The sequence below is a fragment of the Nelusetta ayraudi genome, unplaced genomic scaffold, assembly GCF_046127955.1.
Source record: "Nelusetta ayraudi isolate G7.1 ecotype Tasmania unplaced genomic scaffold, CSIRO-AGI_Nayr_v1 ptg000017l, whole genome shotgun sequence".
Taxonomy (NCBI): domain Eukaryota; kingdom Metazoa; phylum Chordata; class Actinopteri; order Tetraodontiformes; family Monacanthidae; genus Nelusetta; species Nelusetta ayraudi.
The window spans coordinates 7,214,835-7,232,926 of NW_027466067.1; the positions used below are offsets into that span (position 1 = coordinate 7,214,835).

Genomic DNA, 18,092 nt, shown 5'->3' on the forward strand with positions numbered 1-18,092 from the left:
GTTTGAACAGAAGGAGCCTCCTTGGTTTCGCTCATCAGATCTTTAAAGACCAACCTCAGCGTGGTTTCCAGTTAATTTTTACAATAACAATTGCTTCCATATATGCAGGGTAAATGTCCTTTCATTGCTGTTATTATAATTAGTAGTATTATTTATAATTATTATCGTCATTATTATGTTTCGTTTAAATGCCATGCACGTGTTTACAGTCACAGTAGGAGCCCTGTGCATTAAAGAACACATCAGAGGTTTGGCATGAAAAAAAAAAACCCTGCTCTGCAGCACTGCGGGGCGGCTTTGAGTCTCTCACTGCTGACTGAGACGAAATCCAAAAGCAATTTCCCCTCACGGAAATGTTTCTCTATTGATCCCGCTGCCGAATTAATTGGATTCAGGTCACGTCGGCACCAAAACCAAATCAAAGCAGAGGATGCGTGCGGCCGTGCATAGCGCAACGACTGATGCGCGCATCTGGACTCTCTTGACAAGGCAGTGGATGAAGACCGTACTCGCCCACCTTTGATGGCAGGCATAAGCAAACTATTAATAATAAGCAAGTCATAAAATGGAGGTCATACTATGAGGTTGTGTGTTCGATTCATGGCCTGGGACCTTTCTGTGTGGAGTCTGCATGTTCTCCCTGTGTCTGCGTGGGTTCTCTCCGGGTTCTCCAGCCATGTGGCTCTGTGATGAACCGGCGACTTGTCGAGGGTGTCACCCTGCCTTCGCCCTATGACAGCGGGGAGAGGCTCCAGCAGACCCCCGTGACCCTGAGCTCGGGAATAAGCGCCAATCGAAAATGGATGGAAGTCATAAAATGCTGTAGCTGCATTTTATCCACTTTTTCTGCGTTTTGTGAGTCATTTCAATAAAGAGCTAAATACCGTGGGGCTGCAATGACACATATTTTGTTGTAACTTTGCTTTTGTTCAATTTCAATTGACATTGAAGCTACATGATACGTTTTGTACATAGCCCGCATACACATTTTATAGGTCCCTCTGTCCAATTTTAGACCCCATTGTGACCCACCTGGCAAAACTTTTTCCCACCACTGGCTTAGATTGAGGTCAACAGACGCGGAGGCCCCGATCCCATATGATACAGATGTGGATCTACTGGACAGTATTATCTGCATCATGTCTGTGTGATGATTTTGGTTCTGTACCTTCACACCCGTCCCCGGTGGTTTCCTCGCTGGGCTCTCCACCGTGGTCTTCGGTGGTGTTGGTCTCTGCTGCTGCTGCTGCTGCTGCTGCTGCTGCTACATGGAGCTCCTCTCCAACGGGAGGACCCGAGGTGCTCGGCTCTGCCGAGGCCCTGGAATTTACCCAAATATTAACACAGTTAAGTGCGACGAGGGGGGAGTGAGAGGAAGAGGAGGGTCGGACGAAGGCGGAGGCGGACATATTTCTGCACTAGCCAAGCGTGCGGGAGCGCCACACTCACTGCGAGGCTGACAGGGCACAGATTGCTGCTGTCAAGCCCAGTGCGATATTCTTGGAGGGGGGGGGGGGGGGGGGAGTTTTTTTTCCCTCCCATTCTGCCGACACGCAAAAAGCCGCAGATTTTTCTTCCCGAGGACAAGGCGCCTTCTGCAACAAAAGCGTCACATTTTAAGAACCGCTTGTCCTTTGCCGAAGAACTTCTGCCACTTCCCCCGTTCTCGCTTTAACATTTCGAGCGTTGGCCGCCGACAACAGCCAGAAGCCGGAATTTGCCGGCTCCGCGCGGTTAATATTCAGCGCGAGTGCGGCTCAGGAAGATTTACTCTGGTTGCGGCGGTGATTATTTTCACAGCGCTGCACCGCGCTTTGTTTCAAACAGAATGAAAAATAACTCGGCGCTAGAAGTTCACCTTTGTCTACCTCTCTGTGTAGTACGCCCTCGGTAGTGGGGGGGGGGGGGGGGGGGGATGTTGGGGAGGGAAACACTATTGACAAGCCATATTTTAAAGCATCGTTCAGCCTTGGCGCGTAGCTTTTTTTTTTAACTCTTGTTTAACTGCGTGTCTGCGTGACTTCGCTGACCCCACCGGTCAACGAGATTCCGCCCACAAAGGACCTTCAGTTACAGCGCGACGTGTAAAATATTCGCAATTAACCGGCAGAACTTTATACAACATGATTTATTTGTGTGCCTGGGAAAAAAGTTTTCCGCCACTGTTTTCAAACGGCGAACACGTTTTACAGGTCTCCTTTTCAAAATAATCTCGCCACAGATCTACTTATTCAACGGACCGTCTCTCAAGGACGCGTCACACCTACTGCTTGTTACTTGACTCGGCCCCCGAGGGCCGTCGAGCTGCTATCTGTCCTGCCTGCGGGTTCAACCGCATCACCGCCGGCTTTTGCGAGGGAAAGCGAGGCCCCCGAACCGGCTATTAAAAACCCAGCGGCATGGCAGGGAGAAAATCTTGTTGACACAGCTATCACACGGTGTACGTGTTCGCTGATGATGATGCCACCGGTGAGGGATTGTCCTCCCCTGCATGACTGATGGCATGACAGGAGCCGGCGTGTAGGAGACTGGGATCTGCGCTAATTAAATCTGTCTCTCTGCTAAGCACCTTTGCGGAGGCAGCTGCAGCTGCAGCGGCGGCGGCGGCGGCGGCCGCTCGGAGTCTCCGGCAAGAGGCAGCAAGGAGGGACGAGAGAGGAGAAGGCTGAGGAAAAGCCAAGCGAAAGTTGGGTGATTGCAATGGATCAAAAGTTTTGCAATCAAACGTCTTGCAGCAAGTAGCCTTCTGCTTGAGATCACCATAATATAGGCTATGTGTTGGAAAGAAAGCACAGCGTGCCTGAAGCCAACGTGGATCAAAACATAATATTTCAGTGGCACGCAGAGATACATTTTGTCATAAGCATTTTGAACTACACTACCAGTCAGAAATTTGGACACGCATTCTCATGCAATGTCATTTTAATGACTATTTACATAGATTCTCACTTAAGGGATCAAAAAAACTGAATGAATTAAACATATATGGTATTATGTAGTAAACAAATAAATTGTGACATAACTCAAAAACATTTTTTTTTCTTTGCTACATAATTTCAATTGCTCATGCATTTGATGTCTTCAATTTGCATCTACAATGCAGAAAGGAGTAAAGAAGAAATGCAGAGAAGGTATGTCCAGACCTCTGATTGGTCGTGTATTTCGCAGCCACAAAACGGGAACCAGCCAGTGCAAATCCGACACCAAATCAAACATGAAAATCTATATCGGCTGAAGGAAGGATGCTGAGTTGGGAAGTGGCAAGGCAGGAGGCCCGGGGCAAGAGCAAAGAGGAGATTTATGGATGTAGTGAGAGAGGACATGGAATTAGTTGGAGTGAGAGACGAGGATGGAGAGGATTAGATGGGTTAGGGGGAGGCAGGTGATTGGCTGCCGGAACAGGCAAAAAGAGGAAAGCACAAACACAAACTTCACCTACTATTGGAATTTTTTGAGGGACTAATACAAGGAGATGGCACGCGTAGGGATGCGAGAAGGGATTCTTCCAAGGGAAAATCCATTAAAGAAATCATAAGAGTCACAAACAAAAGAGACCAATAAAATTCCACCTAAAAGCTTTTTCAAAGAAAAAGCCATGCAGAGCGTGTGTGGGTGTCCCTAATGATCATTCGATGATGATCAAGATGATAAATACAAACAGGTGGAGAAAGAAGTTGGAACATAACCGTCCAAAATAGCGTGATCTAAGAAACTGAAAGGAGCAAAAATGGTCCATAATGGCAGATAAGCACTAACATTATTATGTAGCTTTAGAGAATACATTTGAAGAAAAAAAAAGACTTCACATGGCAGACGTGTGTTGAAAATAAATTCTCCCTACTGAACTGCACTCACGACGGAGTCAAGCGTGAGCTGGTGTTCCGTTTTGTTTTTTCGTTTTTGTTTTTTTCCCCCCTGCGCGCCGCGGCCTCGCCGCATCCGTAAGCAGATGAAGCGCCCTGCCAACAAGTCATATTATAGCTACTGATAGCAGCCATTTGGTTTGGAGCAGCCGGAAAACAGCGTAAAGCATTGGCGGGTGCGTTCGCTCTGATGTCGGATCATACGTCTCAATCGGGAGAACAAAAACGACCTCGGCCCGAGCCAGCGTCGGGCGGCCATTTGTCAAAGCGCCGGCTGCCCCGATTAAAAGAGAGGCGCGCGCGTGTTGTTTTGGCGGGGGGGGAGGTTGTGCGGCGTGCGTTCTCGTCTGGGGTGACTGATCTGAGAGGCGCAGCCATCCATCCAGATCCATCTCCCCTTGGGTGCGCAGGCCACCGTAGCTCACTGGCAAGCTCAGGAGGGGGAGAGAGAGAGAGAGGGTGAAAGGCGCTGCAATCTAAAACGTAACCACTTGATGTCGCCGTTTCCTCTTCAAAATCTCCAAATACTACACCCTTGACCTTTCACGCAAAAGCTGCCATCACTCTCTTTGGCCGCTGCTAACGGCCACACCCCCTGCTCCCTCTGGTCTCTCTGCACCACCGCCTTTATTTGCCAAGCGTAGACGGCGCTGAGGGGGCGGCGAGGCTCCTCGGGTCGTACATCTTCTCCACAAACAAAACTCCCTTGGAAAGCATCGCAGCCTCCTCCTCCTCCTCCTCCAGATGTTTCTTTTTTTTGCACCAAGGTCCAATTCTGCAACATGTTTTGTGTTTTTTGTCTCTCGTGAGGTTGTAAAGAGAGTTGTGTTACGTCAAACAATGTCATCACGGCAAGGTTACCGGGGAGAGAGCGTTCATGATCAGGCGCATTCACGGCAGGTTGTCATGGTATCTTTTCTATTAATCTGTTCACCGCTGCCGAGGCTCCGTACGGCAGCTTAAATGAAAACTATCTGTCAAGTGCTTACATAAAAGCGAGGGGGGGTGGGTGGGGGTGAAGTAAATGGCCGCATCAAATGTTGGGAGCGTTTGTTGCTGGAGTCGCTGGAGATGAAACTCAGCCTAATAGCAGAAATGAGCTGATGTGCTGTCACTACAGCGAGAAGGAGGGAGGCGGAGGGAGAGAGAAGTGGGAAAAAGAAAAGAGAGAGAGAGAGAGAGAGAGAGAGAGAGAGAGACATCTCTGCCAACAACAATTGCAAAAGTAATTTTGGCAATATCATGCAAAATGTGCTGACGGAACAGGTGGATGTGCTGACAGACTCCACGGGGTCTGGAAACGCTATTGATAGCTCTTCCCCGCTGACAGCCCAGACGAGTGGCCGCGGCCAGGAGGAAACGTGTCCTCAGCACAATTTTTTTATGATTTTTTGGCATCTCCACTCCGATGCCGTTTGCACGCGGCCGAGTGTCCGACAGAACCCGAGCCTGAACCCGCACCTGTCTGCAAACCGCTGGCACCTCCTTTCAGCACAGGAAAGCCCAGAGGAGCCAGGAGCCTGGAGTCCGTCAGCAAAAGGTCTCGCAACACACTTCCTACACAGGAGGAGGAGGTGAGGAGACGGGCTGAGCTGTCATAATTATTTTAAAGTCTCAACTCAACCAAAGCTCTGCTCCACTGGTAAACCCACGTTGGACTAATGTCCACAATTCCCATTAAAGTGATCCCTTTATTAATGAAAATAAATAAACTTTTTTAGCTCTAAACTTTTTTTTTTTTCTTCTTCTAAAAGGCATCACTGCGTGAGCGCTAGAAGCCATCTTCCCAAGGCAGTGGGCGGCTGGCAAATCACAAGGTAAGTGGGCTGTTCCAAAGTGATGCCACAGTGTTTTTGTCAGTTTTGAAAGGCCTGTACAACTCAAACTTTGAGTGTGTTTTTTTTTTTTTTTTTTAACCAAACAAACACTGTTTATCATATAAAGTAGACTAACATTAATTCAGACTAAACTCTAAATACTCTGTTGCCTTTCTCTGGGATCCATGTTCAAGATAACTACCACAAGTCAGGAAACGTAGTTTGCGTGCTACTGGTAGTTGCCAACGCACAACAACTCCAAGAAAAACAACAGACTTCGTCTCCGTTATCCCCTTAAACATTAGGTCCCCTAAAATAATGACTCATTTGAAATAAATTCAAAACCTAACCTGGGCTTGGGGCTCGATGTTGATTAGGGATAAAAGAAGTTTTCTCTCAATCAATGATTGACAAAAAAATATCAGCATCGGCTCTTTAAGTACCAGCAAACAACAGTTGTTACTCTTCGGCAGAGACTGCATTCAGTGACTGATCTCTTCTGCTCCGGGCATTCGGGCCGCACGTCAGTCATTCAGATGGAGGAACCTCAACTCCGCCGCCATGACGGCAGCCCGCATATCCTTCATGGACCCTCAGACGTAGCTCCAGGGCTGCGTCTGCCGCCGTGAAGGTGACTTTGCCTGTCAGTCTTGCTACGGATTGGGCGTTTTCCTCGGAGGAATCAATAAACTATCACACCCTCCTCGGAGCGTCCTCAGGTCTGGGGGTGTCGAACTGTCTTCTATCGCTGTGTTAAAGAGACGTCACCGTCCGCCCGGGGCGTCGAGGTCATCCGTCGCTCGCGTGCACCCACCTCACCCAGTCGGAGACGTGTAGTGGGGCTGCATTTCATCTCGCCGCACCGTTGGATCCTTAATGTTCCCATATGTTAATGCTGGAGCTGTCATCTCTGCTGAATTCCAAAAGGTTTTAGATGTCAGATCAAAAGGGGCCCTGACCCTCCTGCGCCGGTTCGATTAATTTTATAGCGAGCGAGTTTTGACTTTTTTTCCTCTTTTTTTTTTCACTTTTTGAAGGGTAGGACCAAAGGTGTTTCCATTCGTTATGGCTCAGCTGAACTTCAGTTCATGTTTAAAAAGAGCAGCCTTGCTCTGGAAATAATACAAGGTAGGTTTTTTTTTTGTTTTTTTTTGTTGGTTGCAGAGAAGTCTTTTTTAAGCCCCTTTCCACCAATGCAATGTTTCAAAAGAGATTAAAAAAAAAAAAGGTCCTCTTGGTGTTTGAAGGTATTTTCTTGTAGTTTGTAATGCGAGTTCAGAACAAGCACGACGTACGCTTTAATGCGATGTGAACCCCCGTGCCTCCCCCGTCTCATTCCGAGCCCCTTGCATAAAACACACTTGTGGCTGGCGCAGCGTAAAGCTTCATAAGCCTTTGTTTTGTGTTCTGGGTTAGAAGCACAGCGGCGACGCTGCTGCTATAGGTGGAGAGGACGGAACCTTCGGTAATTTGAACAGGAAGAACTGTTTTTTTTGTTTTTTTTTAGGTGAAAGTCGAAATCCTGGACGCCGCATTTACAGCAGAGTGGCTTCGGATCACTATACGTGAGGAAAATATACGTATCTGTTTTCCATAAGGAGCCCAGTGCTGAGCTCAGGGTCAACAGGCGCTCCGGGGCTTTGATCATCAGAGACTTCCGCTCCACCTTCATGTCCGAGTGGCACTATTACTACTCCACGGACTCTCCCTTCCGAGGCTTTTTTCAGCCATCTGCGGGATGTTCTTGATGGCTTTGCCGCGCACTTTTCCTCAGACCGGGGAAAAGTTGAGGCGTTCGAGCGAGGCGAGGACTGGCCAGTGAATCCGTGGTACCCAAGCTCAACTGGTTCACTGAGGTGTTTGAGAAAGTTGCTGCTGTTCTACTTCCTGTAAGACTGTAAGACGCACTTCCGATTGACCCCGACCCAGCTTCTTAAAACACGTGGGACGTACTCTCACTTTTCTTGGGAAGCATGATGACGACAACAGACTTTATCACTGGAGGAGGAGTCCATTCTTTTCCAGTTTGGATTGTTGGGGCAAAACTTTTTCGGAAATATTAATTTTCTGTCTCATTAAAACGTTAGGAGTCTTAGGGTGCTGTTCCGAAGACAGCACTTTGGTCTTAGAAGTTGCTTTTCCCAGTACGTTGGTCATTCACTTTAGGCCTTTAACAATTTAACTGAATTAATCTTGTGATTTTAATGCCAAAATATCAAAATTAAAAGTCTTTTTTTCTTCTGATCTTTATCATATTCTAATCTTCACCCTGTTTGGCTCTTGAGACCCGCGATCCTCGGTGCAGTTTACCTTCCTCCCAACAGGCCCGTTGTGGGTCATACTATCTTCGAGGTCACCAGACTGTCATAATCTGAGCGACAGAGGTGTAATTTGTCTCCCCCCACTGACTCATCCATTGCTTGTATAAAGCGCTTTGAGACGCCTTTGGTTGTGATTTAGCGCTGTACAAATAAAGTTTTATCATTATTATTATTATTATTATTATTATCCACTGACTCATGCAAAGCTAACAGGGGAGCTAAAAAGCTGTCACTCACATTTGCACGGATACGACTGCAAAGGGGCAGAGTAGAACAGAATTCGACCAACTCCATATCCGCTGTAAAGTTTAACTGTTAATCCAGCAAAAGGAAAAGCAAGTACTTTCCTTTCCCAGCAGGGCCGCCACTAAGAACTGATCTGCATGTTAAATTTGCCATGTTTTAGTCTCATGACCTTCCTGACACAACGCTTACATTTGTAGAGGACCAGAAGGATGCTAGTTAGTGTAAAATGACAATATCTAGTCTGAGACAATGACCTGGTCGACAAATGCAGTCCTGAAAATTCAAAACCTTTATTCTCTAAAGTGACTGAGCTTACATTAATTGATTAAAGAGAGGTGAAATGGAGAGGCAGAGAGGTGAAATGATTGCGAGATGAAAGAGGAGGGTGATAAATTATGATTAAAACTGGGTCTCACATGATAAGGAAAAAAAAACAACCCCGTCTTTTATCATTTTTGCCCTTCCGACATTTATCATTTATCATTCACAGCGCCTATCCAATATTAATTGTTTGACGAAACCGCCCTCACAGGAGAAAGTCACTGAAGTAATTAGGAAACACATGAAAGAGCAAGTGAATAAAGAACAGACTGATAAACAAGTACAACTGGCTGTCATTTATTTGCGGATTCTGAAAAATGCCTTTGATGAACCCACACGGTTACATCAGTTTTTTTTTTCAGTCATTATTTTTATCAGCACTTCTGGTCTTTTGATGAGTTCTGATACCTGATTAAATGATCAAAACAAATCATGTAGCGAATAATACATTTAATTAAACTGAAGGAGAACTGAAGTGAGAATAACAAAACATCAGTCTATACTGTTATATGTGTACCTCCAGTTTTTAAAGCACCGCCAATGTACTGCTCTTTTCCTCATGTTTTGTTCTCGCTACGATTTTGCCAGAAGTTGTGTTCGCACCGCAGCGCAACAACCGCAGCGCTAATTTTAACACAGGCGGTGTCATCTCGAATGGCGCAGTGATGACCATTTAACATCCCACCGCACGCAAGCCAAACAGCGTTAACGCCAGGCTAAAATGAGCTGCTAGCCAGTGGATACTGACGTTAGCATGCTGGCTAACACCACCACATCATCGATATGGCGTTGAAGTTTAGTTTTTAGTTGTTGTTGTTTCTTTTGTTTACATGAGAGTACATGTTCCTCTACTACTAGTCTTTGCAGTACTTATAATACAACTGTGAGTGCAGTAATTGTTTTTGTGCCATTTGCATGTAATGTATTAACTGTCTCAGCGCTTTAAGTCTTTACGGTGAGTTACATTTTGCATTAAGCTTTAAAAACGGAGGGCAAAGTTTCTCATTTGTGGACAAAACAAGTTTCTGCAATAAAAACTGCAATAGTTATTGGGGAGACGTTTCTTTGTGGTGCCCAACTAGAAGTTTTGAAATCCACTCGTTAACCTTCTCCGACGCGGGCCGCCGGTTTACAACCGACGCTGTCGTGTGGAAGCCGCTGCTCCTCCTCAAAAGTCGCGGAAAGTTTCACAAGAGGCTTAGCTGTCGGGTTTCGCCAACATTATCCAAGTCCTGCGTTCCCACCCAACCGTGTCAACACGTCGCTGTTTTGCTTTTGATAGCTCGCGCCTCTGCTCATAATTGTCTCAACCCACAACGGTTTGTGGGAAGTGCTGGAGACTCATCGGGGGGATTGGGGGGGGGGGATTCACTCTCACTCGCCGGCCGTTTTGAGTCGTGTTGAGGCAGGTGTGGCACGAACAACCACCTCAGGCACACGCCTAACGCCGCAAATAAGTCATTAAATCTCCTTTTAACGCCGCGTGATGGGAAGAAAGAGCATGGACCGCGTCATACCGCATGCATCAGCGTGATTTTGACACTGCGGCGTAATGTTTTCCCCCCAGCGATATTACTCACGTCCCTTCTGTGATCGCCATTGTACCTTTTTCAACGAGGGGGGGCGCGGAATGCCATCTGGCGGCGGAAGAGTCGGACAAATTTGGCGCGTTGCAGCGACGCACGCGTGCGTCCCTGAGCCGCTGCGGTTTTGTTTTTCGGATGGAGTCGAGCAATGACACTCGGGCACAATGACATAACAGCACTGTGGTCGGGATGCTGGATCTGTTCTCCCGTTCAGCCGCCCTTATTTTGTCATTCTCCCCGTACTGTGATAAATAGCAACTTACCAGCTGGGTGAGCCATTAACTGGAGCGCCTGTCAAAAAAAAAAAAAAAAAAAAAAAAGGGGGGGGGGGGGAGGAGGAGGAGACAAACAAAAACCGTGAGAGAAGATTTTTCACAGTGGGGAAAAAAAATACAAATGCATCTCAGTCGCAACAACAAACAGAAGAAAAAAGGGCAAGAACGCATTTTGAGGCACTTGCCTGTGATCTTTATATTCGACACAGCAAACTCCTTCCTGAGAGCTTCAACTGACTACATTCACCGGGATTAAAGGGGGATTGTCGTTGGATATAAGTAGCGCGCTGACGGAATGGAAACACAGAAGTTCCAAAGAACGATCTTCATTTAATACAGGAGCAAAAGTCGGCCTCATTCCATTAAAGTCAGAAAAATCAAAATCAAGTTTTTTTTTCACGCTGCAGTGGTGGACGTCAGCTCGAACAGGCGGCAACCATTCAGCCTCCGAACACCACATGAACATTTCCAAGATTATAGCTTTCGTGTCTCAGCAGGACTAGAAAAACTGGTCCATAGTGGCCGGATGACGAGTCACTTCAGTAGCGGTGCCGTCACTCAAGCAGCTGATTGAGGTTCCCTGAACACTGAATAGCCTCAAAGTGCTGCCGTCGGTCTACAAAGCAGGAAACATCTACGCTGTGGCTGTTGCAAGAACCACTTTGAATCACTAAATCAAATTTGAGGAAGTTGTGTCTCGCGTCACACACTGCGCTGTCAGAACTGTTTCAGCTCCAGCACTCTTGCTGGTGGAAGAGCTGAGCTTAAGTGTGTAATATTTGGAGATTTTCAAGAAGAAACTGCGACATCAAGTGGTCAAATTTTAGATTGCAGCTTCTTTCACCCGCTCTCCCTCTCCTGAGCTTACCAGTGAGCTACGGTGGCCTGCGCACCCAAACCTGGATACCTCATCCACCTTCTTCTTCGTTGGGTTTATTTTGAAAACGGCAGGGTAGGAAAACCAAATTACTGTTACTCCAGTGCGATTATATACTTTAAACAATCTATGGGCAGCATATTAAGCTTTTACCAATATGAACATGAATCAAGCCAAATATTACACGCTGGACTCTAAACTAAGCTGCTGTTTACTGCCCAACGGTAAAACTGCTGCTCCCTTTCCCGCACACACCACGTGCCTCGACAGAAGGCTCCGGGGCTAATGTGCATCTGTCGCTGTTGCGCTTTCCCCTGCAAACACCGACACCAGGATGCGGTGGCGTAAAAACAAAAGCCATAATTGATTTCCTTCCAGATTAGACCGCGTGAACCGCCGGCCGACTGGCGGAGGAGGAGGGATCTGAGACTCGGCTGCTCTGCAATGCAAAGCAGATCCCGCGCTGCGCTTCCGCTATCAACACCTGCAACAACCCCAACCCAGCCCCCACCCCCCGCACCCTCCCCACACGCATCTCCAGAGTCCACTTAATGGATTACCACACACTGACTTGGTGAAAGAGCTTTTTAATTAAGCGCTAATCCCTCCACTTTGTCCAAGACAACTTCTCGGAGACCTGCATAAATCTCCCTCTTCAACTGGGGCGCGTAATCACCGGGACCTGTTTGGCAGCGTCAGCCGGGCGGCAAACAAATCATACTTGGATCTACATAACTTTTATTAAAGGGGATCTTAACTCGGGTCTCTAACGGCCGTCTGCCTGAGGTGCAAAAAAAAAAAAAAAAAATCCTCTTAAGTGGGGTCCATGACACATGACTCACATCGTGAGCCGCAATAAGATCAATCAAGGCAACGAGGGACATACAAGAAAAAACAAATAGGGCCAGGGTTTAGTCTAAGATAGAATTAGCGCCTATTAACTGGTGGCTCAGCCCGATATTATTGTTATTTATTGACCGTGGCTGTTGACGGTATATGAGCCTCGGAGAGGAAGCGCGACATTAATGTGTCGGCACTCGTATAGCGGCGCAACTCAAATGAAAAGCAGCTCTTTACCGATGCACTCCACATTCTATTTCACAGTGCGTAATCACTCTGTAGATAGCTGCGTCTGAGACGGGCAGCATCATGGCTAAAAGTGGATTTAAAGGGTTTGTGTGGCTGTCAGAATAAGGAGTGCGGGGCTGTGGGGGATGCATCCCCAGAGATGCAGGGATGCAGTAAAGGGCTGATGAAGGGATTAGGTAAAGTCTGAACATGTTGCATATAAAATCTCCTGAATCTTCTTCAAAACTCTTCTTTTTAAGTCATTTGTTGGCATTTGAATACTGTATTGTCTGTGTTTTACCTATACTGCCAATTTTACAATTACTCAAGCCGTCTGCGTTTTCCTTGTCTTTATTTTACTCTCACAGCTCTGGAAGTTGGGAAAAATAACAAGGTTTGTGTTTGTGTGTTCTTTCCGCCGGATCTACCAGCCGCTCGTTGGGCCACTTCAACATGCTTCAGTTGTTTCAGAGGGAGACTGGAGTGTTTGTGAAGCGATGCACAGGTGGTCCGACAGATTAGCAGCCCACCCCCCGAGGAGAATTCTTCCCTGAATGCAATGTTTCTCTTTCTCCCACCAAATTTCATATGTAAATATTAATGATTCCTCCCATTATTTTAATTCAGCTCAAAAAACCGGCCAATGTAATGCCATTCCTTGTAAACCGTGAACTCCATTTGTATTCGCGAATTCTGCAATTTGGTGATAGTGGAACTCAAAAGGCGTCGTGACGTCAACCAGTCCCAAAAACAAATCCGCCACTGTTAGAGTGCTCTTCATGCCTCGTCACACATCGGCCTACTCACTTCAACATAGATAAACAAGACAAAAGCAACTGATCCAGTACTTCAGTACCCCCCAAAAAAAAAAATGTTACCTTCAATGAAAATGACACCAGTGACCTCCTGTCCAGCAGGGGGCGATCTTCTCTGGGATTGTATGCCATTAGTGCCTGTTTGCGACACACTCTCTGTTGCCTCGCTCCCCACACTTTTTGGTGATGGAACTGGGCCAGAGTCGATTTCCTTAATATCCTTCTGAGGTTTCTCGTCATCGTCGCTGTCCTCAAACACAAACTCCTCCCCCTGCTCCTCATCTTCCTCCTCTTCATCCTCTTTCGGCAGCTGTGGTGACGTCACAGTCGACATGATCCCTGAAAGAGAGCCCAAAACTATAAATGAGTACTGCGTCAAATGATGGAATTCTCAGTTGCAGAGGAAACGTGGCAAAACTATAAGGAAACATATTGAATCATTTGCAATCAGAAGAGAATTTAGTGCAAAAGACTTTTAAGGAATTAGGATGATGAAGCTTTGCAATAGTTATATATAATAGTAATATCACAGTGCTGATAGAAGGTCAACTGAGAGAAACACCAGTGTGTTACATGCAGAAAACTGCCAGCAGGACCATTAAAGCTCAGTCACAAATAAGGAAAATGGACTGAAAAGTCTTTTGTAAGATACACCAGAGCTGCTTTATAAAAACCACATGCACACTAGTGTAACATTACGACAATAAAAAAACAATGAGGTCAGAAACATCTCGAAATGAATAACGGCAAAAAGAAAACTTCACAAATGCATTTAGGTGTCCAGTATATTTCCAAATGACTTGTTGTATATAATATTTCATCATTTCTTGTTTGACACAGTGCCAGAAATCCACAAATATATGTATCATAAGAGTTTAAAAAGTGCACTGAAAACTTTCATGTTGTGACTTTGATGTACAAGGTTTTGAATCTGCACTCCAAAAATGGATGTCTGCACAGAGACAATTAGATTGGCAATTTAAAAAAAATTGTGTATCGATTGCAGTCAGGCAAATCCCAGCAATTAGCACATAAGAAATGACAAAAAGTATAATGTTTGTGTGTGCTTCAGAAATACAACCGCTAACCTAAATACCGTAACTTGTGAGTGGAAACATTATTTCAGAGATATATTCGCACATTCATACATTTTGAGACGGCTCTGGACCCACAATAAGTGGGCGGCGCGAGGCAACACTAAACTGAAGTGAACTTTTGACCCTGCTGTTTGCTCTCGTTCATAATGTCCACTGCTGTCACAGTAGTTTCCATCTGGCTGCCATAAAGTTTGCTGGATGGTTTGTTGGTTTGGGCGTTCAAATACCCGATGAGGCAAACAAGCTCCAAGTACTTACGACCTACATTACAAAGGGAGCCAGAGTAAAGTGCCAACACCATAAACATGATGTAGGGCCTTGAGTGCGAGTGTTAGCTAAATAAAAGTCTTCAGGGGCTTTGAGGGGGGGAGGGGGGGGGCGTTAAAACATTCACAGGGCCACTGATGAAAACGTGTTCTCCAGCGGCGACGCCCTCAACTGTCTGAGGCCAATTTCACCTCTTCTTACTCCGTGCAAACCGCCACGTCAACGGACGCATTCGCTCTTTGAATTTATTGAAACGAAAACAGACTGCTAATACGTCCCACCGACGCCCCTAGTGGCTTGCGGTGACACTGGACCTGCAAGTTGTGACTCAACAAATCGCTCGGCGTGTACAGTTGTCAGCTGTAATCATGGAAGTTGGGGCTCCTTGTTAGCATATTTTCACAACGGCATGGAAATTTTCCATGACACACGAGCCCTGGAGGTACTTAATCGCCGCGAGCGGTAATTGTGTCATTATTTCACAAAGTGAGCTTTTTTTTCCTTCTTTTTTTTTTTTCTATCTAGGTGGTGGGGCTGGAGGGGTGACGCGCGCACTCTGTTTCTGCACTCGCTGCTGTGCTGTGCCACTCCTGAACCCAGCATCTGCTTTGCATTTTGATGAGCGCTAAACTCCTCCCAGCGCTGGAACATGGGAGGGCCAGATAGGGCGGTTTTGTCAAGTTCCTTGGGGAGAATGACAGCATGTAGAGGAGGAAGTTCAGTGGGGCGGGTGGTTGCAGGGGGGAGGGGCTTGCGCGGGAAAAGAAAAAAAATGGCCCCGAGACACTTCTAGGTTGCAGAAACTCTTTGTCAGCACTTGGGTTTTAACCGTGGATACAAGTGCTAATTATTGCAGCTTTTTGTTATCGCTCTACTGCAGCCTGCTGGTAGTCCAACGGTGATGTGATTTTGTTTAGCGACTGCAGAGTTGGAGTTGCGCCGGGCTTAAATCACACTGTGAGTCTGCGTAAATATCCAGTGCGATACGCAACCTTTCAGCACAGCCGCCTTCTTTGTACCACAAACGCGGCTCTTCCCCCGTCGGCCCACTGCGTGGCCGTGTCAACAAAGGCTCTTTTGTGGATGGAAAAAGTTATGTTGAGCCTTAGGAAGCATTGTTTCTGCATTGGTCACCACCACGCCGATTAGCTCACAGGTCACTTGGGCCGTTGCTACGTGGTCAGTGGTGATCTACGGTATGGTATGGAGCAAATAGAGACGGTGAGAATTTGGCAGAATCCATCCTCTTACAGTGAGTCACCTTAAGTCTCCTCTCAAGATATGATTAGAGCAAAGGCGAAGCGAGAAAGGGCCTCAACCCAACAGCAGTAAAACATTGAACGAAGCGAGAGAGAGAAAAGTGGCTGCACAGTCAGCAACAATACTGGCGTAAAAGTTCCTGTAGCTGCGATGGGAGTGTAGATGAGGAGAAGTTTTCTACTTGAAAGACCCAGCTAGGAATCAAAATGACAGGTATTCGTAACAATCTTCTTTGAGGTAAGGCGTTTGGACAAGCCATCAAACAAAGCCAAGCTTAGGGAAATAAAGAGCAGCACAAGTGGTGCTGACTGAAAGCTCCTCGAGAGGGGAAAGTAAGAAACATCACAGAATAGAGATGAAACCGACTCCTACACACCCTGTCCCTGACCTAGATAGAACTCTTAAAACTCCCCCACTGTGTGCAAAGGGGTTTTTAGATATATAAAAAAACAAAGCCAAGGGATGTGAACAGAGAAAATACATGTGCATGTTAAGGTGCTGCCATGGGAATTCGGTAGGTGTACCATTGCAGCATGATCTATGTTGGCGCATATAGTGTCCCTACACACACATCAAAGCCCCACAGTGATCAGTGTACCAGTACTAAGTGCAGTCGGTAGATCCCAATATTCCCATAACTAGAGTGTCAGCTTGGTTATAATACGGTCATCAAACCGAAGGAGCCTTTGTGATGAGAGGCGAAACATCTTTGGAGTAATCAAAACCTTCACGGACAACACGATGAAAGGCGCTGAATTCAGTATACGACAGTATAAATCAAACCCTGAGATATTTCCATGGGTCTGTTCTGCCCCACTGGGCTTCTTCAGTTCCACGCTCACATAAGATATGTGAACGTAATGCCTTAATTGTCTTGGGACAGTGTACCTGAACACAACAATAGATACTTTCAACTGTAGACAAGCGGTTATGACAAAATGACAAAAACATTCATATACTGTAACTAGAGGGTAAAAAACACCCGGTAAAAGCTTTGAAATTCCACTTTTTTTTTGAGTCTGCCACTAAATGCAACAATCAGTCCCAGACAGCTTAACTGAAATACACATGTTTTTTACACAACTAAATCACAACTGAATTCTTACTGGACCCACTTTAAAATGATCTATACCTTTTTAATCCCTCAAAATGCAGAGATTCTATGTAAGACCTCTGCAGTCATGAAAGCCCAAGTTACTCTTTTTTTCCTCTTCTTAGATTTTAGAATTTCTTAGACCGTTAGAGTAGCACGTCACTTTTTCATTTCCATACAGCTGTAAAGATATGACATCTGTTCTGAGGTAATATGAAATGACAGGGTTTGAGTGCGACACATTTAGCTCCACGTTCTGATTTACTGCATGACATGTTTGACCAGAAGCCAAACAACCACTGCTTGTTGCATCAGGGTATATCAATGGACAAGGGCAGAGAACGGCAGCTGGTGGGGGGGGGGGGGGGGGCTGACTTCTTCTCTTCTTTTTTTCCATAAGAAACGTTCCTCACTAGGACAGAGACGCCGACGGTCCAGCGGGAAAACTGACAACAACAACAACAACAACCGACGGTGCCAGTCAGAGACGATTCAGCCTCTGCCGCTCCTTCCGCCTTCCAGCTTCCCCATCCGGCTTCCTGTCTGGAGTGTGGCTCTGCCAATTTTGGGAACTGTCGAAAGGCTCCCCGAGAACATGCGCAACGCGTCGCTCTTCGGCTGTCAAAAGACGCGACGATCTCGAGCGGGCGGCCGATCAAGCCACATCAGAGGGTTCGCCAAAACAAAAGCATTTCCCTCCTGGTGGTTCTCAAACCACGGAAGGGATCCCAGCTCGTTGCATCATAAACGGCGCAAGTCGCAAAATGTTTCCCCGTTTATCTTTAGATGCGTTTGCGATGACTTTGCACCGGCAGCCGTGTAAGGATGTTGCGGCATGCTGTGAAAACAACGCGATAAAGGGGTTATCTATGGTCGTGGGAAAAAGGATGGTCTCATTTTTTTTTTGGTTTTTGTTTTTTTTTTTTGCATGAGGTTTATCACCCTGCCACCATTGTCGAGACAGTCAGCAATGGAATATTCATTCAGGAGCCTGTCTGGCCTTTATTCGCCCTCTGCAGTAGAGATCGGCTCCGCTAATGTCACTCCATCGGCAATGTGCCGGTGATATCATGTTAGTCAAGGACAATCGAAGTAACCTCTATCTTCCATCTGCTGGTGTTGTGTGTGTGCGGGTGGGTGTGTGTGTGGGTGTCACACAAATTGCTTGCCACAGCTACAGAGAGTT

General features: G+C 46.4%; 1 protein-coding gene across 5 annotated transcripts in view; it reads right to left on the reverse strand.

Moving 5' to 3' along the window:
- The window catches only part of arhgef10la (Rho guanine nucleotide exchange factor (GEF) 10-like a), a 122,113-nt gene that overhangs the window by 100,882 nt on the left and 3,139 nt on the right, over positions 1 to 18,092 (reverse strand). For all 5 annotated transcript variants that reach the window (XM_076025091.1, XM_076025089.1, XM_076025088.1 and 2 more), the window contains exons 2-4: positions 13,253 to 13,528; positions 10,418 to 10,445; positions 1,169 to 1,320 (exon numbers count right to left, since the gene is read on the reverse strand). In XM_076025091.1, coding sequence (XP_075881206.1) covers positions 1,169 to 1,320; positions 10,418 to 10,445; positions 13,253 to 13,523 — 451 coding nt within the window. In that variant the 5' untranslated portion in view covers positions 13,524 to 13,528. The remainder of the gene's footprint in view (positions 1 to 1,168; positions 1,321 to 10,417; positions 10,446 to 13,252; positions 13,529 to 18,092) is intronic.